This window comes from Hippocampus comes, unplaced genomic scaffold (genome assembly GCF_001891065.2).
Source record: "Hippocampus comes isolate QL1 unplaced genomic scaffold, H_comes_QL1_v1.1 scaffold88, whole genome shotgun sequence".
Classification (NCBI taxonomy): Eukaryota; Metazoa; Chordata; class Actinopteri; order Syngnathiformes; family Syngnathidae; genus Hippocampus; species Hippocampus comes.
The window spans coordinates 68,698-92,170 of NW_017805933.1; the positions used below are offsets into that span (position 1 = coordinate 68,698).

General features: G+C 42.2%; 3 protein-coding genes across 8 annotated transcripts; 2 read left to right on the top strand and 1 right to left on the bottom strand.

Annotated features, from left to right (window-relative positions):
• The first annotated feature begins 993 nt into the window (after positions 1-993).
• On the top strand, positions 994-10,076 carry cd9a (CD9 molecule a). 2 transcript variants are annotated; one of them, XM_019890367.1, is made up of 8 exons: positions 994-1,328; positions 4,435-4,537; positions 5,277-5,374; positions 5,982-6,056; positions 6,155-6,256; positions 8,281-8,370; positions 9,225-9,308; positions 9,379-10,076. In XM_019890367.1, the coding sequence occupies exons 1-8, from the start codon at positions 1,260-1,262 to the stop codon at positions 9,442-9,444; spliced, it is 687 nt and encodes a 228-aa protein (XP_019745926.1). In that variant the 5' UTR covers positions 994-1,259; the 3' UTR covers positions 9,445-10,076. The 2 variants fall into 2 exon arrangements, with proteins under 2 accessions (XP_019745926.1, XP_019745927.1); XM_019890368.1 differs by lacking the exon at positions 994-1,328 and adding an exon at positions 2,966-3,160.
• A 995-nt stretch (positions 10,077-11,071) lies between these two features.
• Positions 11,072-15,226, bottom strand: bbs10 (Bardet-Biedl syndrome 10). 3 transcript variants are annotated; one of them, XM_019890372.1, is made up of 5 exons: positions 15,153-15,226; positions 14,080-14,279; positions 12,354-13,385; positions 11,806-12,269; positions 11,072-11,737 (listed from the first exon to the last, which is right to left on the bottom strand). In XM_019890372.1, the coding sequence occupies exons 2-5, from the start codon at positions 14,268-14,270 to the stop codon at positions 11,643-11,645; spliced, it is 1,782 nt and encodes a 593-aa protein (XP_019745931.1). In that variant the 5' UTR covers positions 14,271-14,279; positions 15,153-15,226; the 3' UTR covers positions 11,072-11,642. The 3 variants fall into 3 exon arrangements, with proteins under 3 accessions (XP_019745931.1, XP_019745929.1, XP_019745930.1); XM_019890370.1 differs by having other exon boundaries at positions 11,072-12,269; XM_019890371.1 differs by lacking the exon at positions 15,153-15,226 and adding an exon at positions 14,982-15,139 and having other exon boundaries at positions 11,072-12,269.
• Positions 15,137-23,441, top strand: LOC109528085 (synaptotagmin-1-like). Of its 3 annotated transcripts, none has more exons than XM_019890375.1 (10): positions 15,137-15,214; positions 16,097-16,713; positions 18,129-18,293; positions 19,103-19,272; positions 19,455-19,568; positions 19,647-19,814; positions 20,234-20,401; positions 21,152-21,269; positions 21,431-21,564; positions 22,152-23,441. In XM_019890375.1, the coding sequence occupies exons 2-10, from the start codon at positions 16,443-16,445 to the stop codon at positions 22,353-22,355; spliced, it is 1,512 nt and encodes a 503-aa protein (XP_019745934.1). In that variant the 5' UTR covers positions 15,137-15,214; positions 16,097-16,442; the 3' UTR covers positions 22,356-23,441. The 3 variants fall into 3 exon arrangements, with proteins under 3 accessions (XP_019745934.1, XP_019745933.1, XP_019745935.1); XM_019890374.1 differs by having other exon boundaries at positions 15,189-15,271; XM_019890376.1 differs by lacking the exon at positions 15,137-15,214 and having other exon boundaries at positions 15,541-16,713.
• Positions 23,442-23,473: the final 32 nt, after the last annotated feature.

Consider the following 23,473-nt stretch of genomic DNA (forward strand, 5'->3'; position numbering starts at 1 on the left):
GAATCAGGAGCGCGGTGAGAAGACAAAAACATTTCCTGGTCACCCAAACATTCCGCAGCATTTTTGGATTGATTGAAATGCACGAACAGAAAATATTGTTGTGATTGTTGTAGAAACAATCTAAATATAAACTGTCCACAAAATGCTAGCTTGTGGCTCTACAGTAAAAACTTTTAGCTCCCTCCTGAACAACTGGGTAACCAAATTAAGAGCTCCTAAATGATTCGGTAGAGGCCGGATCTAAAGTCAGTGGACAGGGATATGGACTTTTGAGTGAGATTTAATTTTCTTTCAGGCTGGGAATAAACTACATTCTCAACACCTTACAGTGCATTGTGGGTAATTGATGAGAATGGAGTACTAAATGTCATGGTGTTTGACTGCTTAGCACGTCTGCCTCACAGTGCAGAGGTGAAGGGTTCAATCACCGGCTCCGACGTTCCTGTGTGGAGTTTGCATGTTCTCCTTGTGCCTGCGTGGGTTTTCTCCGGGTACTTCGGTTTCCTCCCACATTCCACAAACATGCATGACAGACTGATTGAACACTCTAAATTGTCCCTAAGTGTGATTGTGAGCGCGAATGGTTGTTCGTCTCTGTGTGCCCTGCGATTGGCTGGCAACCATTTCAGGGTGGAGGCTCGGGCATGCCCGCGACCCCTGTCAGGGTATGCGGATGAGAAGATGAATGGATGGACACTGTCAGGACACCAGTCAGTGCAGTTTCAAGCAAAGGTGCATGCCGTTTGCCTAGAAAGAGAATTTGACCAACAAATTTGTCTTTTGTCACTATTCTGTGGCTTAACTATTATTACTATGTGTCATATTGTGGCCATTAAATTAAAAGTGCACCTTTGGCATCAAGGGAAGCGTGCTCAAGCACAACAACCCCCCCCCGGTTCACGTGCTGTATAGCTCTCCTAGTCAGCGACCCGTGCACGCGATTTATTTACGTCAGGAGAATGACGTAATCACGCCGGACTACCGATTTAAATCAGGAACGAGTCTGACAATAACGTCATCGCACCGGACTCTTTGAAGGGCGACGGAATGCATTGACAACCACCTAAAAAAACACTAACTGTGAGGATTTAGTGCGGTACTGTGCACATATCCTGCCTTTTACGCTTGGCTGGGGGACCGAACAAGACGAGCGCGCACCAGCAGCGCCACGCGTGGAGAAGCGCTTCACTGGACGACCACACTGCTTCGAATCGTCTCCTGCATTCACGAGGTTTGTCGTCGTCGTCGTCGTCGTCGTCATGGCGGCGCTATCCGGCGGAGAGATGTGCATCAAATATCTGATGTTCGCCTTCAACCTGGTCTTCTGGGTGAGTGTGTTGAAAAACTAGAATCTATGTGGTGGTGCGTATTGAGGACTTTGTGGCGTGGGTCGCGAGTGGAAATATCCCGGTGCAAACCCTCGTATTGTCGCAGGGTGTCCCAAGTGGGTTGAGGTTGTTATTGTTATTATTATTCTTATTATTATTTCAAGATTTTCACCGGATTGCCATGATAGTCCCGGCGCGTGTGGAAGCCCAGCGGGGCTGCATTGTTGGTTGTAATCCTCCCCAGTGGCCAAGTGACCCATTTCCACGGAGCATCCCGACGGTTTGCACGTACTGCATTCAAAACTGATTTTAGAGGCGGGGAGCGGGATTTAATAATTGAATCAGCCTGTCATTTATTGATAAGAAATTGTTGTGCACGGTCACGTGGCGAGGGGTAGTGCGCATGACAGAGAGAGAGAGAGAGAGAGAGAGAGAGAGAGAGAGAGAGAGAGAGAGAGTGAGTGTCTGTGTGTGTGTGTGTGTGTGTGTGTGAGTGACTACTTAGGCTCTCATGCACGCTATTTATGTCTCACTGTCCCAGTAAGCCTGCGGGGTGTGTCCCATGTGGGGGTGTTTGTTTATTTTGAACTGTATATGTTAAACTGTGTGTGTGAGTGTGTGCGTGTGTGTGTGTGTGTGTGTGTGTGTGTGGGGGGGGGGGGGCCACAAAAATGTTTTGGCCTTTTATGGTGATTTTCAGATTTGCAGCTATTGATAGAAAGGCCCACAACAAGGCATCACAAGGGGGTAGGGCATGGTTTGTGTGTGTGAAGGCGGAAGTAATCCACTGTGGAAATAAACGTTGCTAAAAATATTCAGCTGCATCTCATTATGGAATGTGGTCGAAAACACTTGATTTCAGCTGTTCAATTCTAAAAATGAAACTCATTTTATACTCTCAGCTTGAGTCATAAATATCAATATCTATCGTCCTCTCATCTATCTATGTATTATACATTTTCCAGTGGATGGAACATTATATATGGAGTGATATATTTCATTTTTTTTTTTGATGAGTTTGAATGATTATAGCTTGCAGCCATCCCAAAATGCAGGAAAATTCTTAAGTATTTGCCTTGCAATACGGTCATCGTTTTTAAAAATAATAACATATAAAGAACATACAATTTTCAATGGATTGATTTTAGTGTGTTTCATCAACGGGAGTCACAGAACATCAAAGTGGCCCATACTTTGATTTTTTTATATGCGACCCTCGGAAGAAAAGTTTTGGACACCACTGCTTGAAGAGCAGTAAGAATACACCGGCTATTGTTTTTCCTCAGGTGGGGTTTCTCACCCGAAAAAAAAAATGGTTCAGACGTTAAAAGTGAGTATGTAGCCCACTTAAGGCGTCTATTCACCTGCTTGATTATTTGATTACCGAGGTGGAGCGCGTGGTTGAGACAGCAGGTGAGTAAATAAGACATTGAAGGTCTGCATGTTATAACAGGGCCCTCTATGTTGCTATCTGTTGCTATCCTGGCTGCCTGCCTGCAGCTTCTCACACAGGAGTCGTCACAGGCGCAATCTATGCAAGCGTGGAAACAAACAGAGGAAGGAATATGGGCAGGCTTTAGATTGGGAGGCCAGTTTGTTGAGTAGGCCCTGATGTTCTCGCCACTCCCCAAGTGTGCATTCAGGCATCTAAAGGCGTGGCGTTTTCAGAACGCTTTCACTTTCAAACGCCTCGCTTTAGTTTTTTTCGGTCCACGCTAACACTGCTTCCTCCCAGGAATATCAACTTTGTCAACTAACCCGTCAGCATGGCTGTCGTTGGGGGGATCAAGTGCATCAAGTATCTCATGTTTATATTCAACTTGTTCTTCTGGGTAGGTGTACTTCATTTTTTTCCTGTTGTCTGTGACTCTGGATGAGTTTAAGCGGGAGTTAGACATAAAGAGGGGGCGTGGGTTCTTCAACGTTCCCATCTTTGTGTGTCAAAATGAAGAAGAAGCATACGGGACAGATCAGCGTGATTCCATTTATGGCATGTACTCACTGTCAGTGAATGTTATGTTCGACAGTCATGTTCAAGCATGTGAGCTCAAAACAAAATGGCTTCGTACATAGATGACTATCCACAGGAGGAATTGCGGCGAAACCGCACACACACACATCTGTTATATTAGGTATGCCAACACAACTAAACGCCAATACAAGAAGTTGATTAAATGCCTCATCAAAAAACAACAATGCTTTGTTTTGAATGACACTGTCCGTCATGGAGGTATGTTTATTTTTGAAGTTGTAGTTTGCAGTGGTGTAACACAACACATTTTCTGATGCGATTCCCAACCACGATCGTCAGGTGTGCTGCGGCAAACTGTCAAATTGCACTTCATTTCTTCAAAAAGTTGGATTTGTTCACAACTTGCAAATAAAGCACGGTATCTTTACAGAGGCCAGCATATACGGTTTCAGTGACAGGTAGAACACGTAAATAATCTTCCATTAAATGGCAGAAGGTATCATTAAATAGCTTTGACTCAGTTCCACAAAACATCCAGATTTCGCAATATTGGTAAATTTATGAGTAAATTGAAAAGCATTTTTTTCCAGCATATTCCCAGATTGGCAATCACAAATTCACCAATGGACATTTTTTTGGGGGGGGGGACTGTCCTCCGTTAATCACTGAATCGCTGAAAACCCCCATTTGCTGTGTCTGTGCTCAGTCATAGCTATCAAGGCATTACTTTGGAATTGTCTTCATGCCAAGGCAATATGTTGAAGTAAGTTGTTTAATTTAGACTCAAGTAGAGCACCTTGTGTGCCAAGAACTATGTTGATGAGACTTGAGGAGTTCCATTTCCAGAAAAGTAGCTGTCATCTTGTCGCATCTCTTGGCAATTATAAAGCTCTTTAAGGTTTTTTTTTTGCTGTTGGCGTCTCAATATGCAGTAAATTGAGGGGGGGGGGATATGTCTATACTTTTTGTGACGGTTTTGGGCGTTGTGTGCCATGAGATTTCCCAATGTAAAATATGTGCCTAAGGTCAATACTTAGGGAAGCACTGAATTAGATAAAGCATGTGTATCAAATGAAGTGTCCCATGCCTACGATGATGCCAAATGAGCTGAAATCTCAAATGTTTTTGCTTCAGCTCGCAGGCACTGCTGTCTTTGCCATCGGCCTGTGGTTGCGATTAGACCCCAAGACCAAAGGCTTGTTTGAAGGACAGGACTCTCCATATGTGTTTTACACCGGTAAGAGGCTTTTCAGCACAAGTGCTCTGTTTCAAACAAGAATTACTATTCAGTTCGCTTTGAGTGTATTGCACTAAATCAAGAGTCGGTACTTTATTTGCCTCACTCACATCCACTACAAGTGATGTCGGAATCTTTAAATCAGGGCTGCCCATTAAGTTGATCGTGAGCTGTGAGTACCTCGCAAAGGGAGTCTTGGTAGCTCTCATGGCATGAACACTTTATCTTTCACTTTACAGAAACACTTTATCACAAAGCCACTAAATTACGCTCGTCAATAACTGGAGCTGTAGCTGGAAACAAATACCTCTCACCTCTAAGTCAACAACTAACTTAACTTAACATTTGTGCATGCGTCCGACGCGTGCAACGCTGTTAGCTAACGGTCACCCCGTGCTAATACTGCAGGTTTGTTTTGCTTTTGGTTTTGAACTTATATTGCTTCAGTGTTGTCCAGAGCCTAGCTGCCAAATCATTAACAGAGAAACTCCGTGTGGTCATTAAAGTGTAAAGTTCAGGAGGGTTGCGTAAAGACATATTTTCAGAAATAGGCAGAAGGTTTACTTGGTTTAGCTTCAGACTCAGAAGCATGTAAACATGTACATGATACGTGTTTCCTGACCTTCAAAAAAAATAAAGAAACTAGATCATGTAAATGTGTACCAGCATACATTGGGCTGATTTGAGTCCAAAGGCAGTTTTAGTATGTTTTTTTCTTTGTTGGTGTGTGTGTGTATAGGTGTGTACATCCTGATCGGAGCTGGAGCGCTAATGATGGTCGTAGGATTTCTTGGATGTTGCGGTGCCATCCAGGAGTCTCCCTGCATGCTGGGACTGGTCTGTATCAGCACATTAGTGCACAAGTTCACGTCATTAGTCTGGAAATGATTACTTATTAACAATTAATAATGCATCTTTGTTCCACTATGCACATAATAATGAAATGCTCTTCCACTACGTAAATTTGTGAGTAACGCAACGGCCACACAAGTCGGAGAACACCTGATCCAAAAGGATCTCAAACGCTAATGAAGGTCAGGTGGGAGAGCAAACGGGAATACCAAATGTCTTGTTCATGCGGCTTCGTCATTTTATTCAGTTATGCAAAACATCAACCGTATCTTTCCAATTGTGTGACCGGTACCTTGGAAATACCCGTTTTCATCAGCGTTTACTAAAGGGGCCCAAGGCCATCCAGCAGGCTTAAATGTTACCGTTGTTCACTTCCTGTGTGGCTTAGTCATCGCCTCCCCTCTGGCCCTAATCGTCTTGTACTAAATCTCCCAGTTGGAGGGGTCTATGTAAATCAAGTTCAATCACGCTCAGATGACTTGTTTGCGCGTGCCAAAAGACATGCGCGCACTCGCTCAGATGACTTGACTTGTTTGCGCGTGCCAAAAGACATGCGCGCACGGCATTCTAACTCCCTTTATCCTTGCCATAGTTTTTCTTCTTCCTGCTGATCATCTTTGCCATTGAAGTGGCTGCTGGCATCTGGGGATTTTCCAACCAGAGCAAGGTAGCGCACTCGCCTTAAGTGCGATCGTCGCGATAGACACAACAAACAAGTTCTGGCAGAAGGCAAAAAGCAAATCTTTTTCTCTGCTTGCGTGACAGGTGGTGGATGACATTACCACATTCTACCACCAGACTTACAACAACTACAAGGAGACAAAGGATGAGCGTCTCCGAGAGACTCTGCGTGTGATTCAAACTGGCGTGAGCTTTTTTTTTTTCCATTGCTATCATTATCCTTGATGATCTTGTGGTGCTCGTCAATCAAGAATTACAGCTGAAGTTAGTTTGAGGACAGAGTGCTGTCTCAAATGAGCCGCTGTTCAGCCCGCGTGCTGGGGAGTTGGGTGTCAATGCTAACATATAGCAACGTCGGCTCTTGGCCCAGCAAAAACTCAGTTTAGGGGCAATAATTTGTCAATTAGACGTAGGTATGTCACAATTGGGCAAGATTCAAATTTAAAGTTCCGAAAATATTTAATTGGATGTATAATTTGAGCTCAGTTCCAGTTGGTGCACAGGCCTGTGAACGTGGCCCAAACATATCACTAAACAAATCCAAGTCTGTTGGTGACAGATTGTGCTCCCTAAACTAAATTTGCATTCTGTCATGAAATGTTGGATGTCTCTCCCGCATTCATTTTCAAACGGCCCTTTACACCAAAGCAATATATAACAGACCGACAAGAGTCGGGCGGGGGAGATGAAGTCAAGGAGGTAAATTTACATCTTTGGAGGATGTAATAAAACCAGAAAACAAAGGCAGGGCGACATCTGTGTGCAAGGGAATTCCGCCGTGTCGTGAATTTCTGGGGTGTCTCTGCGTGAAAGAGGCTGAAATGATGGTTTGGGAGCTAATCAGACAGGCATAGCGTGAAGCTTGAAAGCAGGGGGTAATCTAGTTTCAGTCGGCCGTAAATACAAACCCAACAGAATGCAGTACAATGATTTTCAAATCATCTCCAAATTATTTATAACTGAATACACAAAGATGTGTAATGTTCAAACCGGTAAACTTAATTGCTTTTAGAAAACAATCATTAACTTAAAATGTGATGAGTGCAACGTCATGTTTACCACTGTGTTACGTCACCTTTTCTTTTCAATAAATGTTTGAGAACGGAGGGCACCAATAGTTGAAGCTGTCTCGGAGGAATTATTTCACATTCTCGCTTGATGTACAGTTTCAGGTGTCCCACACTCCGTCGTCTCTTTTGTCATATTTTAGGCTTCATAATGCGCTACACATTTTCAATGGGAGACAGGTCTGGACTGCAGGCAGGCCAGTCAAGTACCCGCACTCTTTTACTCCAAAGCCACGCTGTTAACATGTTCAGAATGTGGTTCGGCATTTTCTTGACGAAATAAGCGGGGGTGTCCATATGCGGCCATCCAAGCATTTGGATGGCCGCATATGTTTCTCCTGGAGCATTAATGTTGGCTTCACAGATGTGTCCGTTACCCATGCCATTGGCACTAACACAGTCGCATATCATCACGGCTTCTGAACGTTGCTTCTGTAACTTTCCAGATGGTTATTTTCCTCTTTTGCCTGGAGGACACAATGTCCACAACTTCCCAAAACAAGTTGAAATGTGGACTCGTCAGACCACAGAACACGATTCCACTTTGCATCGGTCCATCTCAGATGAGGTTGGGCGGGGAGAACAATGGCGACGTTTACGGATGTTGTTGATAAAAGTCTTTTGCTTTGCGTGGCAGAGTTGCAGTTAGGGATGTAAGCGGCGAACTGTATTTACGAACAGCGTTTTTCTGAACTGTTTGACAATTTTCTCACATGGTTATTCACATAGAGGTGAACCTCGCTGCATCTTTTACACTCAATTACGGCACTCACCCGTTCCCAGTCAACTTGTGGGATGTTCCGAAGAGGTGTGTGATGAGCATTCCTCAACTTTCTCAGGCTTTTCTGCCACCTGTCCCAACGTTTTTTTTTTTTTTTGAAAATGTATTCCAGCCGTAAAATTCTTAAGTTAATGATTATTTGCTTGAAACAATACAGTTTTTCAGTTTGAACATTTCATATCTGGTCTTTGTTGTCTATTCAATGAAAATGTTTGCAAACGCTTAATGCTATCAATCCCATTATGAACAGGCATCATTTGTTTGCATGCAGTCAAAAATAACGTCGTTGCCTGGCAACAAGAGGCAAAGAGAAACAAAAAACCGACAAGTGTCGTGAGTTGATTTGTTTTGTATTGTTCCAGCTGAATTGTTGCGGTCCAACTGCCGCTGTCTTTGATGGTGCCAAAGACACGTGTCCTCAAGGAGACCTACTTGAGAAGCTCATCATCAAGGTACGATCGCGACAGCGCGCTTTCGTCAAGAGACGCAAAATGAGAAGTTTGCTTTTGAGTGATGAGCCGGCACATTTGTCGACGAGTTCAAAACGTGTTCAAATATGGACATTTGTCACAATTTGTCAAGGTTTGACCTATAAAAGCTTGCGCAGTATGAATTTAACCATGCATTGTTAATTAAAGCTACGTATCATGTTTCAGAAAAAAAAATCAACAGTTGCTGTGTCTAACCCCTAATTCATGTACATTACGATATTAAAGTTGTTAATTATAGCTACGTATCATGTTTCAGAAAAAAAAAATCAACAGTTGCTGAGTCTAACCCCTAATTCATGTACATTACGATATTAAATATTATTATTATGAAAACCTGATGTGCTTGAGAAAAAAAAACAAGGGCAGATTCTGAATCAGTGTAAAAATTCATCTTCCACCTGTGATTAAAAAAAACATTGACCAATCTCATCACTGAGATAAATAAAAATGTATTCGAAATTACTCTGATCTAATTTTAGGTAAAAAAATAAATAAATAAAAATAAAAATGAATGCAATTATTAAGCCACGATCCTAAAAATGCTTAGTGGGCCAGACTGAAGAACCGAGTGAGTTTGCTCACGCCAGGCTTCATTTATCAAAGCGAGCAATGGCGTAATGACATGTCAAAAACACATAATGATGGTGTGGGCCGACAGCTTTCCGTCGCAGACGCATTCCTTTAGCCTTTTTGCTGTGGTTTCTATGGCAACAATGATTTTACTAGAATGCTTGTACGCCAAGTCCTTTCGCTCAAGGTCTGGGGGGGAAAAAAAAGCCCAAATGAATCTCTGTGCTCATTTTCCTGTGTTGCAGAGCTGCCCCGATGCCATCGAAGAAGTGTTTGACTCCAAGCTGCACATCATAGGAGGAGTGGGCATCACTATCGGGGTCATTATGGTAATGTGCGATTGTCCCGGTCATGCCACGAAAAGAGAATGTCGAAAACTCAGTTTATCTCTCTTGGCAGGTGTTTGGGATGATCTTTAGCATGCTCCTGTGCTGCGCCATCAGGAAATCTCGGGAGGTGGTGTGACACCCGCCAGCGCGTTATGGAGTCCTCGTTAATGTTGCATGATGTCATTCCCAGATCACTCCCCCCACCCCCCACTGCCAGTACAAACATTGCTCGTTCAATTGGGGGTTGGGGCACATCCTACGTCTTTGTGGTTGTCAGGCCCAGCTATAAAATGGGTGCCATCTGTGTTTGAGTGAGAAATGTCCCACAGTGAGATCACGTGATTGAATTTAGTGTTTGTGCAAACGATCTGAAAGAAGATCAGCTCGTTGTTTATCGATCACTTCTCTATTGAGGCCTCTCACCGACTGGCAAGAACGAGTTCTGGACCGCGGCCGAATAAGTCCCAATGCCACTTAGGCAGAATGCATCATCTGCCAAAGGAATGGGTGAATTGCTTTGAAACCAACAGGATTCTCAGCTGTCAACTTTTTTTTTTCATATTTAGAATCGAGTGTTATCCTTTGTGACATTTTGTTGGCTCACCTCTTTCTACAACTGCCTATTTTGGTCATGTTTTGTCTTTTCAGTCCTCTTTCTATCAGAACATGTTATGTATTTTCAAGATACTTTTTCATCTTATTGAAATTGGTTGATTCATATCGTACAAACGGATGATTCAAGAGTCAAATAAACAAAAATGGAGTTGAGTCTGGACTTTTTTTTAATCTTATATGGTAACTGTCAGCACACACGTTTTATCCCGAGACTGACTTTTCACAATCCTTAGTGGCTTTTTTTTTTTTTTTAGCCGCAATGAAATCAGCCTGAGGGGACGGCTCAGTCACATGAAAGTGACGTAACAACATGTCACATGAAAGTGACGTCACAATCTGGCTCGCTGATGAGCGACGAGAGCCGTGCGAGTCACGGTCGCTCGCTCCGCGGTACAACCCTTTCGTGAGACAAGAAAAGAAAGAGTCAATTTTCCATAATAAAGCCGTACCTTGGCTGAAGGCAACACCGACTTTTCCATACGAGTTGTGACTCAGTTGATTTCTTCTTTTGTGTTGTGCAACATTTGAAGCAGGAGACGGCAAAGAAAGCTTATTTTGCGCTTATCTTCCACTCAATTTCAAAAACTCATGACTCCGCTTTATATAAACTCGCTAAGAGTAACAGACCTGGTGTGGATGTGATTAGAGAACGGGAAAGTACACGGTGATTTGGTTGTTGACAGCCAGACCTCTGCCCTGAGGCCCCTGCTAAAGATAACACTGATTACATAAAAGAATGTGTGTAAATTTATGAGTTATGTGTTGTTCTCTTATTTGCTCTGCGGTGGCCAGGGGAGAGTGCAAGGAAAAATGAGATAAGAAAGAGAAGTCCTGGGGGAAAAAAAAAAAAATCCAGAAGTAGTGAATGGCCAAAATAAACACTTGGGGCCAGAGGCAACTTTCGTTTGAAGACTATGCTTAGCATTGATTGATTATCTGTGATGACACAGAACTAGTGTAAGATTTCAATGACGTATTATAAAGTGTAAAATTTGAAATTCTATGTATAAGCTGCGCATATCAGATCGTTTAGCACCAATCTTGTTTTAGTGTGGAAAAAAAAAGACAAATTTGCTGAAAAGTCTGGACGCTTGCGAGCTTTTGACGTTTGCTTTTAACAAATAAATAAAACTCACAATCATATTGTCTTCAGTTTGCCCAAATGATTTTAATTCCAGCGACCCACCGCATTTCCCCAAATTGTGTCCTAACACCCAAATAAACGCAGTGCCTAAATCTATAACAAGCATCGACTTGAATAAATAAACACCACACCGTAAATAGACTCTTCAAACTACCTGCTTTTTGATTCATGATTTACACCACAAGTCAGCTACATACTTTGACTGTAATACAGCACCGACATGAAGTACGTAAAGCTGAATATTAGCGAGTTTTCAGATAAAATGCTGAATAATATTGTACTGTAATATATTGTCCTGTGGCTCTTCTCTATTTTCCATATGTATGAAAACAATAAGTTATGAATGAGATATTTCAATTCAGTATAAATATTTATTTGTGGGGTTGAACCATGAAATTGGTTGCATCCGTAGATCTTTGACACTTGTATTCAAAATGCATTGCTTGAAGAAACAGACAACGTGGTAAACATGATCCAGTGCAATGTCCCGCAGCTCACACTGAAGTAGAAAATGAAAAAAAACAAAACAAATCACTGTATTTGAAGTTCCATATAAGGTCAAAAACCCTCAGTCTTCATCCTCGGAGGAATTGTTGGGTTTTGGTGATTTTGGGTGCAATTTGGTGGAGATGTGCAGCACAGTGTCCGCTCGAAGGAGGCTTTTGACACATTGCAGCACAGCCAAGATGAGATGGTATTTACAGGAAACAGAATCAAGTCCTGATAAACAATATATACCTGATTTAGTGTCCACTTGAGAACTTTTCTCACCGCGATTTGCTTCGCTAATCTCCAGCTCGCATAACAATCCGTCAGACTGGAAAGGATTCCGACAAAAGTTCCAGACTCTTGATTGAATCTGTAAGAAATCCCTTGGCTTGTGGGAGTGAATACGTCGGGGAAGATGGAGTAACGCGTCCGCCAAAAGCTGGCAAACAACAGCGACGTCTTTAGAAACGGCCTGAGAGCGGCCATGTTGCAGGAGGGCGTGGTGTAACAGAAACTCAAAAGTACCGCCAGCGGGTATGACGCAACCGGGCGAAATAACACTTGCACCCAGGGGCTCCCATGTTGTACGCAGCGTACGGATGACATCCTGAACGGCACCTGCATATTGATCCGTTTGCCCTTCACCCAAGCCGCAGATGATGACACTGCATGGCTGCGTTCCTTTGGAATCGGGATAACCCACGTGAACGTATCTGTGGGAGGAGGAAAGGTGGAATGGTGACCATCAAACCGCATCGGCAGCATCGATATTACGTTGCCACAAAATGCAGTCTCACCGATGCGCTCCCAGAAGCATCGGTCGACAAAATGCCAAAGAAGCAATATGTCCTGGTCGAATCCCCCGATAGTCCGAGACGGCCGTGACCCCACTCAAGTGGAGGAAGAGCGCCAGTTCGTCTTCGTCGACGCACTCCACGACGCACATCTCCGCCCGCGTCGCCAAAGTCAGGACGGCTTCAGACTGTTTGACGGCAGACAGCAGCAGGGAGACTCCAAGAGTCTTCAAGGTGGCGAAAATATGCTCCAGTGAGCTTTCCGCCCAGGCGCTAAAGTGCATGATGCTCTTGCCGTGTGGTCCACTCCCAATCTCCAGCATGTCACCCGCGTTTAGCCATTTGGGTTGCAGGGACATGGTAAAAACCACCGCCTTGACCGGATGCTGGTGATTGCCGTGGTAGTGTGTGGCATAGTCCCTGTGGATGATTTGCCCCTCAATCAAACGTGAACAAGTTACAGGAAAGCCAGACAGCGGCGTGTGCAGCGCAGGGAAATTGTCGTTCAGAAACTGGAGTGACGAGGAAGATGTATTGGATTTACAGCCATTTGAGTTTACGACCGAGCTCCTTTGAAAACTCCCGATCTTGTCTGATGGAGAACATTCGTCATTTTTACGGCTCCAGTGACGGAGCATTTTGCATACGAGCTCGCCCATGAAGTCACAGTGGGCGCAACCCAAACGAGTACGAAAGAAAGACGCTAACAACGTTTCGACGTGAACCCCATCCGAGTTGGATGAGGATTGGGCGCTTGCAGTTAAAACCTCCGCTGACAGGTTGAGTCCGTAAGGAGTCACCGAGAGAGCGATCAGATCATCCAGCTTCTCCAACGCAAAAGCCAGCATTTGGTCTGCCAGGCGCCTGGCAGCGGCCGACGCGGCTGCTTCCCTTGAGTTATAGACCTGAGATCCATTTGGATCCTTAGAGGCCGCGGTGTAAATGGTGCGTAATAACGATGCCACAAGAAGGATAAATGATTTGGATCCATCCCCTGTTTTCCCGCTGTGCTTCCAGACGCACTCAACCATCATCCTAAAAATGAAAGAGAAGCAAATGGAGGGTGTCTGTAAAATCTCTTCCCAATTTGAATTCCCATTCCCTGGCCAAAATGTTCACCGTATATGACTTCCCTGGACCTTTCCTATCGTGTATTTTCAAAGATGCATTTTGTACAAATATAAAGAATATCAACCACTTGAAGAAAAAAAAAAATCAATTGACGGCATGCCCACAATTGAAAAGGTTCCGCCACAGTGAACATGGCACGAATGTGAGGACAATCTTGCTGATTTTAGTGCAACTCATGGTGCCCATGTGGCAGTTTACTTGAATGTTTATTGTTTTATTTTCTGAAAAATGACCAGTTGGCAGAGCATTTAAAAATGTCTAATAGATGGGATTGTTGAGGTTTATGATTTATGCGTTTTGTAGCAGACCAAAATAATATATATTGTGTTGAAAACAATATTTTTTTTGTACCAAACATTAAACAACTGAAAATGTTGCTGTTTCCTTGAAACAGCAATATTTTGTGCTTGTTGGGGACTTTAAGTCAGCCTAAATATTTTCGAAAGGTCGGACATTGCCTGAAGGCGTTGAATGCTCATAAAGGTGAGTGTCAAAACAATTGACGCTGTTCCAAAAGCATTTTATATATCACACCAGATCCTGATGAAGTCACGCATCTAATACATCTGACTGCAGGAAGCCGAGTCGTTCGAGTTACCTGGCGAGCGGGTGGTCAAGTCGTAGCGCCGTAAGAATGCGTGTTCCGCTGCGGCTCAACATTGAATGTCCATTGTCTCGGGTGAAAAGCACCTGTCCTCCCTCAGGGCCGAAGGTGCGCAGGATGACAGCCTCCAGCGCACACACAGTCTGCAGGACATGTTTCTGGTGAAGGTGCTGAAATGGCGGCATTCCAAATCACTAGAAAAGAGGAATGCCTGAAGGTCATTTGCAAAACAAATACAGGTACATTATGTCCATACTGCTTAGGCCTGCCCGTGTGGACTTTGCATGTCCTCCCCAGTTACTCCCGCCTCCTCCCAAATTCCAGAACTATAAATACGAGACTCTTTTAAGACTCTAAACTATAAGTGTGAATGTGACTGTGTAGGCTTTTTTTGTCTAGAAGTGTCCTGAAAATGACGGCGAATGGTTTATCCAAACTGTGTGTAGCGCTGATCCAAAGCATATTCAAGCCAAGGACAAGCGCTATAGAAAATGGATGGATGGAAACTGATTACCTTTTTTATTTTTCTCAGCTTCATGACTTTGCATAGAAAAAAATGTTTTCCACATGCAACAGCATGTGGAAAACATTGCGCTACATGATTTTATTCCATGTGATGTTCGCGAGGAAAAAAAAAGGGGGGGTGGGTGACCACAACTCATACAGCAAGTTGGATCGTTTTACCAGACAAAATTCATTCGTCGGAATTCTTCAAATAAAGCTATTTTGTAAATTTTGTGTCATCCTCCCGTGACATGCAGGTTATGCTTAAAGCTAAACTGTTGAAATACACTCACTGGACTTTACGTGAGCTATACGTGCTGCAACAGTTAATCGTTTTTATGAAAACCGTCACTCAACCCAAACTTGGATAACATTTAGATCGACGTACACACCGTTAGCCTTTGGTAGCTATCTCATTCCTAATCTGACGACAAGTGGCGAATCACGTCTTCTCATTTTGTTCCTTTGTCTGCCTGATCGAGTCAAAGAGCGACACTTTCTGTCTGTCTCGACGCCACACACAAACGAGAATATTTGAGGAAATAAACAGAACAACAACTCACCGTTGAAGGATCCAAAACAACGACGCTTCCATCTGTATCCAGGAGACGGAGATTCTTCTCTTGTAAATACATATACGCAATGTCGATCAGACGACAGTACTGCCGCTTAGCGTCTGGCGGTATGAGTTGCATTTACAGTACTGTATTAAATTTGATCGTGGTTCTTCCCGACATACGACATTATGACATTTCGTGGTTACGAACGAACACACACACACACACACACACACACACACACACACACACACACACACACACACACACACACAAAATACGTATATAGACAGTTTTTAATATTCCACAGTATAAATACATATTTTTTTAATTATCAAATCAGTATTAGATTATATTAAACATGATAAATTTATTTTTGTTCGTAAATTAGAGTTCACATTTTAAATAGACATGTATTATTTTCCACATTTAAAATATATTTTCAAAATTTGTGGGTAACGAACTATAAGCCACCATTTTAATTGATAAGCTTTGTTAGTTGATAATAAACACTATTCCACATTTTAAATAGAGGGAAAGACTGGTTTGTTTTAGTCGACTTTTAGTAAAGATGTTCTGCATTTTAAATAGCAAGCCTATGTATATACCTACACTTATAGGTAATTGGTCATAAGAATACACAACTCGACTAATGTTTGTCTCCGAAGATATTAATCAAGTACATTCAAGTGGGACTGTACAAAATACATTTCAGTGACATTTATTTCAGTTTTGATTCCTAGTTAATAATGCCGCTAGATTTGTTGTAAAACTTTGGAAGGAATCCCTCAATGTATTCCAAGACAACACAAAAAGGCCTACGAAGTCTTTTTGAAGCCGCAGTGACCTTAACCTTTGTCAAAAATGATAGAATTCATCCTTGAATCCACTTTGTGTGTCACCTTCCCCGCCCGACCCTCTCTCTCTGCCTTACTCTCCCTTCTGTACAGCATCTCTCGCTCATTTCTGGTGTTTCAAGGTGAACGGGTCCTGGGTCCGGAACCTGATCTCTCTCTGTTGCTGCAGAAACCACATCCGAAGTTTCTAAATCAGGCAGCTATTGTCTATACATAGGCGATCTCAGGGCATCTATGCAGTGAGACGCTCGCACACAAACACGCGCATGGTCATGCGCTTAATCTGAATGTTAATGCACACTACTGCTGAACTTTCAGTATGCTAACAAGCTTTTAAAAAGCAGTGTCACTACACTGATAAATATTCAGAAGTGGTCCGATTAGGGTTGAACAGTGTGGATGAGGCAGAGAAAAATAGCCACTCTCCCACGAGACTCCCATGAACACTTTGAGATGTAACATGGCCAAAGTTTACATTAAAAACTATCACGTCTCATTCCTCATTCTGGCTCATAAAACTTTCCGAGTGGCACAAAAACACAAAGGACGTCACATCACTGACTCTCTCACTTACCACATGCTTGTCCTCTGCCTGTCCTGTCCAGTTCTGCCACCCTCTCTCCTCCTCCTCTTCCTCTCTGTATGTGGGGGGGAAAAAGGGAGCACTTATGAGCTCGGACATCGCTGCTGTTTGGACAGTCGGGAAATTGGTAGGTCTGTTTTTGACTCTCTTTGATGCTGAATACTTTCAAACAATTTCCAAAATTTGGCTTGTATTTAAAAACACTTGGGTGCATTATAGGCCTGAGAATAAGGCTATCATGCTGACCGGGTCTTCTTTTAGGAATTTGGGATGGTTGACAGGCATTTTTTTTCAAATGCCACAAATTTGGAAAAAAAAAAAGACCCAAAAGATTTATTTACTAATAGTTGGCCCAATTAATGTAACATATTGTCAACATTTGGAGTATGACGGTTTCATATACAGTATATTGTACATAATTCTTTGATCCCGAATGAAAGAAACAGATTGTGTATTACTGTAGTGAAGGTGTACTGTATGTACTGTAAATAATGTTTGCAACATTTTCCAGCTGTCTACTTTATATTTAAGTCAGTATTTTTTGTAATACAAAGGAGAAACTGGGAAACACGTTGGACTAGATGTTAGAACATCTGACATTCACAGTCAAGAGATTCTGCATTCGAATCTCAACTATGCATTTTCTCTCTGTTCATATGTCGGTTTTCTTCGTTTCGCCTTCCTCTTTATGTTCCCAAAAACATGCCTGTGAGATTCAATCAAGACTCTAAATTGTCTGTAGTTGTGAATTTGAGTGTAAATGGTTGTTTGTCTTGATCAGTACAAAGTGGAGTTCACCTTTCAACCAAATTCAGTTGGTATAACCTGCAGCTCACCTGCAACCCTTGTGAGGATGAGCTCTGTAGTTAATTTAGTTAAAAACAAAAAAAAACAGGAGTATAATCCTGCTGAATAAAAGCTGTTTTTCGGGTACGACAGTGACCTTGGCGCATAGCAGTCACCTCTGGAGCATTGCACACACATGTCCTCACGCGCGATGCAACCTCGCTGCACCCGGTGTCACAGCTCGATCAGTCTCAATCGAACAACGTATGTTCTGCTATGCTGTTGATGCCTGAACAGCAGAAAAAGGAGATGTCATCTGATACCGATGAGAAAATAGCGTCAATTGATCAGCTGCATTTAGCTGGAGTTTGTTTTGTGAGAGGCAAGACGTATATTAGCAGGCCATTTAATTGAATACAATTTTAGGCCCCAAAAAGTCACAAATCAGGACAAATCAGTCACAAAATAGGGATCTCCTCCATTTGTTGGACGCTGTGGCTACCAGCTAGCTGAAATAGGGAGCAGGGTGGGGGGCGGGGGTAACGCTGTCTCAATAGTTCGGTACTTCATTGCATCACTTAAATCATTTTACAGTGTCTTTAAGAACTGTTATCCTTTAGCTACACCATACTTCAAAATCATTAAAACTTGTCTGTGAGGCGAATATTTTGGTGCTGATCCTACTTTGGATAGCCTTGACGGAGGCTCTATTGAGTTTTGTTTTCTTTACGCTTAATTGTTCCCCTTTTTTACAAGGATATAATTGCCAGCCCTATCCGGAATACAACATGACGGGAATGCGCCAAGCTGATCCGCTCCATCCAATGAGAGCCACCCAATGGTCCAACGCCACAGAAAACCAAACGCACCCTGCAGGGCAAAGTCCTGACAAGTTCATGAGTGAACGTCACCGAATCCACAGTGAGTTAAAAAGCAGTATCTGTGGTCCAACTTACATTGTGCTGAGACATGATAAACATATTGTGCAGAATTCCTTAGCCATCTAAAAACATTTTCAGAGTCCTTTGGGAAATTTCAATTCGGTAGAGTCTCACAATCTCATGATTCAATCAAATAATACAAGAGCTGGACCGAGTTTTGCCTTTACAAAGATCATAACTTCTCACTTTTGATTCAGGCTATCAGAGAGATATTAATTTCACATAGTGTTGATTGAATGTAGTTGTGGTTTGCAGCAGAGTACAACTGCGTCATGCTAAGATGGGAATCTTTCATGTGTTAATGTTGTGGCCAGCGATTGTAGATATTCCGACATGGTCAATTGCTTTTTGCATGTGTTTTAAAAAATTGTGTTTTCATATGTTTATATGTATTGAAAGAGTGTGGTAGAGGTTAAATTATTCTCTCTCTATTTTGCGATTTATGCTCTGTCTATTTTGTAAATTTCACTCATCGCATGTGTGTCCGAAAATGTATCATCCGTGATAAACAGGGATTCACAATATTATGTCCCAATCGGGCAAAATTCAGAATAACTTGCTCACAGGCACATAAGTTTTATTTTGGTCACATTATGTAACGCTTGATGAGACTCAACGACTTGTCTAAAAACATTTACAAAGTAAATTTTCCATAAATGGATGGCTAGTTGTCCCCATTAATATGAATAAAAATACATTCACTGATTTATCCTACCTACCCACAGGTGAAGTAAAAATTCAAATTAAATGAGTTTGGCTATTTTTTTGCGTGTGTATATTCTTTTGCAGCGTCATCGTGGGTCGTGGCAGCCTTTTGGATTGTGAGTTTGTGTGTCCTGCTCTCCTTTGGCGTGTGCGCCTGGAAAAAATGTCTGAGAAAGGACAAGGACAAGAAAAAAGGAAAAGAGAAGAGCAAGGCTGGAGATTTTGACACGGAAAATGATGGTCGTTCCAACGAGGTACACTTCCTGCAGCCTTCTGCTTGTAAAAATGTTTCATGGTGCTAACGTCGGGATTTGCTACTTTGTGTTCGCATGAGGAATGCACATCACTCATTTAGTTTTTCGCTGCTGTCAGGATGTATGAACCTGAGACACTTTCTAGCTGCACACGTTAGCATGTTCGTTGTGTGTGTGTACAGCCACTAAAAGTTGAAATCAAGAAGGAAACAGAGTTGTCAGACATCCAGCCAAAGGAGGATGAAAAGTTGGGCAGACTGCATTTCACACTGGACTACAATTTCACTGATAACATGGTGAGGTGGCTGCCAAATCCTAAATGTCATCTCACACCAACTTTTCTTAATGTTTAATATTCTCTGCTCTCCCGCTAGCTCGTGGTGGGCATTTTGCAGGCCGCCGGGCTTCCTGCCATGGATGTGGGTGGTAGCTCAGACCCATACGTTAAAGTCTATCTACTCCCAGACAAAAAGAAAAAGTTTGAAACCAAAGTTCACAGAAAGACTCTGGAACCCAATTTCAACGAGACGTTCACATTTAAGGTGATTTTTTTTCTTTTTTTTTTTTTCCATGCTGAAATGAACAGTGGAAATTAGTTACAGGTCCCCAAAAAATTCTGCTCCAGGATGCTGATCGACATCAGATTCAGATACAAATCGTCCCCCCACCCCCCAAAAGAAATAACATCAATTGAATTCCCATTAGAATTTCAATTGTCTAACCAGATATGCAAAAGTAAAAAGAACAAAAACAATTGATCCATACACATCCTGTGAGGCAGACGTGCTCACCACTGTGCTCAATAAGTTCATGCTGTAACGTATGAAAAAAGGATTTCTCCCATATTCCTGTTCTTTCATCATCATTAGTACTGTTGTGTAGCGGTATCATCACAAAAAATGTCAAAGAGGAAGCAATACATACGTAGTCTAACATTGTGTATGCATGTGCGGCCGTAAAGGTAGCGTACACGGAGCTGGGAGGCAAGACGCTGGTGATGACGGTGTATGACTTTGATCGCTTCTCCAAGCACGATGCCATCGGGGTGGTGAAGATCCCGATGAGCAGCGTGGATTTCAGCCAGTCGCTGCAGGAGTGGCGGGATCTGCAGAAGGCGGAAAAAGAGGAGGTGGGTGAATGATACTTCCACAGGATTAGCTGCACATTATGTAAAAGAAATATGTTGAACTGAATAAAGTAACACTCACATGTCGTTAGTGATGTAAGAATGTATAAAACAAAAAAGGAAATTTACCAATTATCAGGTCAAAATCTCACAATTATTGTGTTATCCCAGTATTGCTTCAAGAAGTGTAGAATCACAGATCTGAAGACATTGAAACATTTTATTTGAAATACATCCTTCCATCCAAGATCTGAACCACTTAAGCCCACGACTGTCGTGGGGAGTAGGCGGGGCACATCCTGAACTGGTTGTCAGCCAGTCGCACATAGACGAACAACCATTCGCGCTCACAATCACACCCAGGGACAATTTGAAGTGTCCAAGCAACCAACCATGCATGTTTTTGGAGTGTGGGAAGAAACCTGAGTACCCGCAGAAAACCCACACAGGCTGCTACTTACACAGATTATCACCATTTTAAGTGCGTATGACATTATTCACCAGGCTATAACTCCAAAATTCAAAATGGCTGTATTCAAAGCTTCTAAAGAACATTTTGTCAATTCACGAGCTGAATTCCTGCTCAAGTCTCGAAGCTTTGTCTCCTCTTGAAGGCTTAAGTCAAAGATACTTTCACTTTGAGGATAGTTTCTCTTTTTCATGTATTGGGTCTTAGTTGATTGTGTACCATATGTGGTCATGAGGAGTTCGTTGTTTCCCGGAATTATCAGTACATTTCTTTCTGTGCGTCAGAGTGAGCGGCTCGGAGATATTTGTTTGTCCTTGAGGTATGTTCCGACAGCAGGGAAATTGACTGTCGTGATTCTGGAGGCCAAAAACCTGAAGAAAATGGATGTGGGTGGATTGTCAGGTGAGTCAAATGACAAGATATATTTCTCTAATCTCAGGAGATGTCAATTTATAAGTGAAACACGACCAACTGAGACTTTTTAGTTCTTCAGTTGAGGAGCCAACACTCTTGCTAAATGCTAAATAAACGGCGCCATTGACTGTTCCCATTCTCCCCATCAGACCCTTACGTGAAGCTCCACTTAATGCTGAATGGGAAAAGACTCAAGAAAAAGAAAACCACCATCAAGAAGAACACTTTGAACCCTTACTATAATGAGTCATTCAGCTTTGAAGTGTCGTGTGAACAGATAGAGGTACATACAGGCACACTGACTGTATTATTTTCCATTGCATGAGACGCAATATGGTCAGCCTCTTTCATCATCTCTGAGCCAAATATCGAGAGACAACTCTTGCATTGTATTTCCACACCCATAACAAAGCTGGAAACAACGCCGTCTTCTTGACTATGATCCCGCTTTAGCTCCTTGTGTCACAACGGGGTCAATGTATTCAATCCATCATGTGTCGCTGACGGTTTGAAAATCCAAATCTTACCAAGCAAGGATGAAAACCCCTTTTTCTACGGCCAATCTTAAAACGGTATACTTTGATAACATGCTCTGCAAATATTAAATGCCCTTAGCAAAAAATAAATAAAGAAATAAATAAAACGCTTGGCAGTTTAGCCCCACCCATCTGTTAAGAATACATCACGAAATCAGCGGCATGAGCGCCCTTTCATTGCAGCTTGCATCTTTAATTATCTTTATCATGGCAAAACCAATGTACAAATTCATTTTCCGTGTGTGTGTGTGTGTGTGTGTGTGTGTGTGTGTGTGTGTGTGTGTGTGTGTGTGTGTGTGTGTGTGTGTGTGTGTGTATTAAACCACATCTCCAGAAGGTGCAGGTAGCAGTGACCGTGTTGGACTATGACAAAATTGGAAAAAATGACGCCATCGGGAAAGTTCTGCTGGGCGGGAGTGTCGCTGGAACCGAGCAACATCATTGGTCGGACATGCTCGCCAACCCGAGGCGGCCAATCGCACAGTGGCACAGCCTTCAACCGCAGGATGACATTAATGCCCTGATTGCAAAGAAATGAACATCTGTGGGACATGAAACGACTACCCTGATTTTATCTCAGCTTTCTCCACTCTATTTATCTAACGTGGGCATCAATGGTGATCAATGTTGAAAATTTGTGGGCTGCAGGTATAACTACAGTGTAACCTAAAAGCTTGAACAAAACCCATACAAAGATATTGTTCAAACTTTTATTAATTCAAATTTTGACCTGGAAATAGAAATGATCATTTCTGGTGTGAAACGGTTACAATTGTATAACATGTATGAAATATTATAGAACCATTTAAAATGTATTTTTAAATTTGACATTCTTACACCCTTAAAGAAATTGATCACTGTGCAGTAGAATGAATTAACACTAAAACTTGTCATCCTTTCAATGTAGATATGCCTGAAGCATACGGTGTACCTTCCATTCTTGTCTTTTATTGATGTCACTTAATTGATTACACTGAATGGCCACAACAAACGCTTTTGTCACACTTTTCCATTTTGCTATCAGCTGCACCCTTTGGTATGAGAATCTAACGGTAAAGAAAAACCTTGGTGGATTTCATTGTTTAGAGGGGTGAGGGTAATATTTAGAGGTAGTTACTTTTTCCCAGGAAATTTGGGACATTTAAAATTTGAGGTTCCACTGTGTTAGATTCCTTAAGAACGGCAAAGCTTTTAAAAATATTTACTCATCACGTTCCATTTTTATCTTTATCTAATGATGATTCACCAAACTATCTACAAACCTGAGAAAACCTTTGTGTGTGTATTTTCCTCCGTCTGCTCTATTCAACTATACTGTACATAGTATGTTTGCTACTGGATGCGATTATGAAATAACAGGTGACAGGCAATTAGAATTTTTCTTGATTAGCTGTTGAATATGCACACAGAAGGGATTATTAAATTTTCTATTTTGAAAATATGTATCACATTATTTTCAATGCAATAAAAGTATTCACCACACCTATGACTGCCATAAAATTCTGGTAGATAGATAGACAGATAGATAGTATTGTATTAGGTTTATTAAAAAGTTGGAAAAAATGAAATGTGTTAATTTTCGGGGAAAACTAATACTTTGTAATCAATTCACTTTTCATATGAAGTCGAGCGGCAGTGTTGCGTCTTCCTGTCCTG

What these genes read in the sequence shown, in the direction of transcription:
- cd9a (XM_019890367.1), top strand. Translation starts at nt 1,260, where the DNA reads ATGGCGGCGCTATCCGGCGGAGAGATGTGCATCAAATATCTGATGTTC. An exon ending in TCCATATGTGTTTTACACCG is followed by an intron (nt 4,538 to 5,276) that starts GTAAGAGGCTTT and finishes GTGTGTGTATAG; the next exon opens with GTGTGTACATCCTGATCGGA. An exon ending in TCACTATCGGGGTCATTATG is followed by an intron (nt 9,309 to 9,378) that starts GTAATGTGCGAT and finishes CTCTCTTGGCAG; the next exon opens with GTGTTTGGGATGATCTTTAG.
- bbs10 (XM_019890370.1), bottom strand. Translation starts at nt 14,270, where the DNA reads ATGCCGCCATTTCAGCACCTTCACCAGAAACATGTCCTGCAGACTGTG. An exon ending in CTTGACCACCCGCTCGCCAG is followed by an intron (nt 13,386 to 14,079) that starts GTAACTCGAACG and finishes TTTCATTTTTAG; the next exon opens with GATGATGGTTGAGTGCGTCT. An exon ending in ATGCTTCTGGGAGCGCATCG is followed by an intron (nt 12,270 to 12,353) that starts GTGAGACTGCAT and finishes CTCCTCCCACAG; the next exon opens with ATACGTTCACGTGGGTTATC.
- LOC109528085 (XM_019890375.1), top strand. Translation starts at nt 16,443, where the DNA reads ATGAACACTTTGAGATGTAACATGGCCAAAGTTTACATTAAAAACTAT. An exon ending in ACAATTTCACTGATAACATG is followed by an intron (nt 19,569 to 19,646) that starts GTGAGGTGGCTG and finishes CTCTCCCGCTAG; the next exon opens with CTCGTGGTGGGCATTTTGCA. An exon ending in ACGAGACGTTCACATTTAAG is followed by an intron (nt 19,815 to 20,233) that starts GTGATTTTTTTT and finishes GCGGCCGTAAAG; the next exon opens with GTAGCGTACACGGAGCTGGG.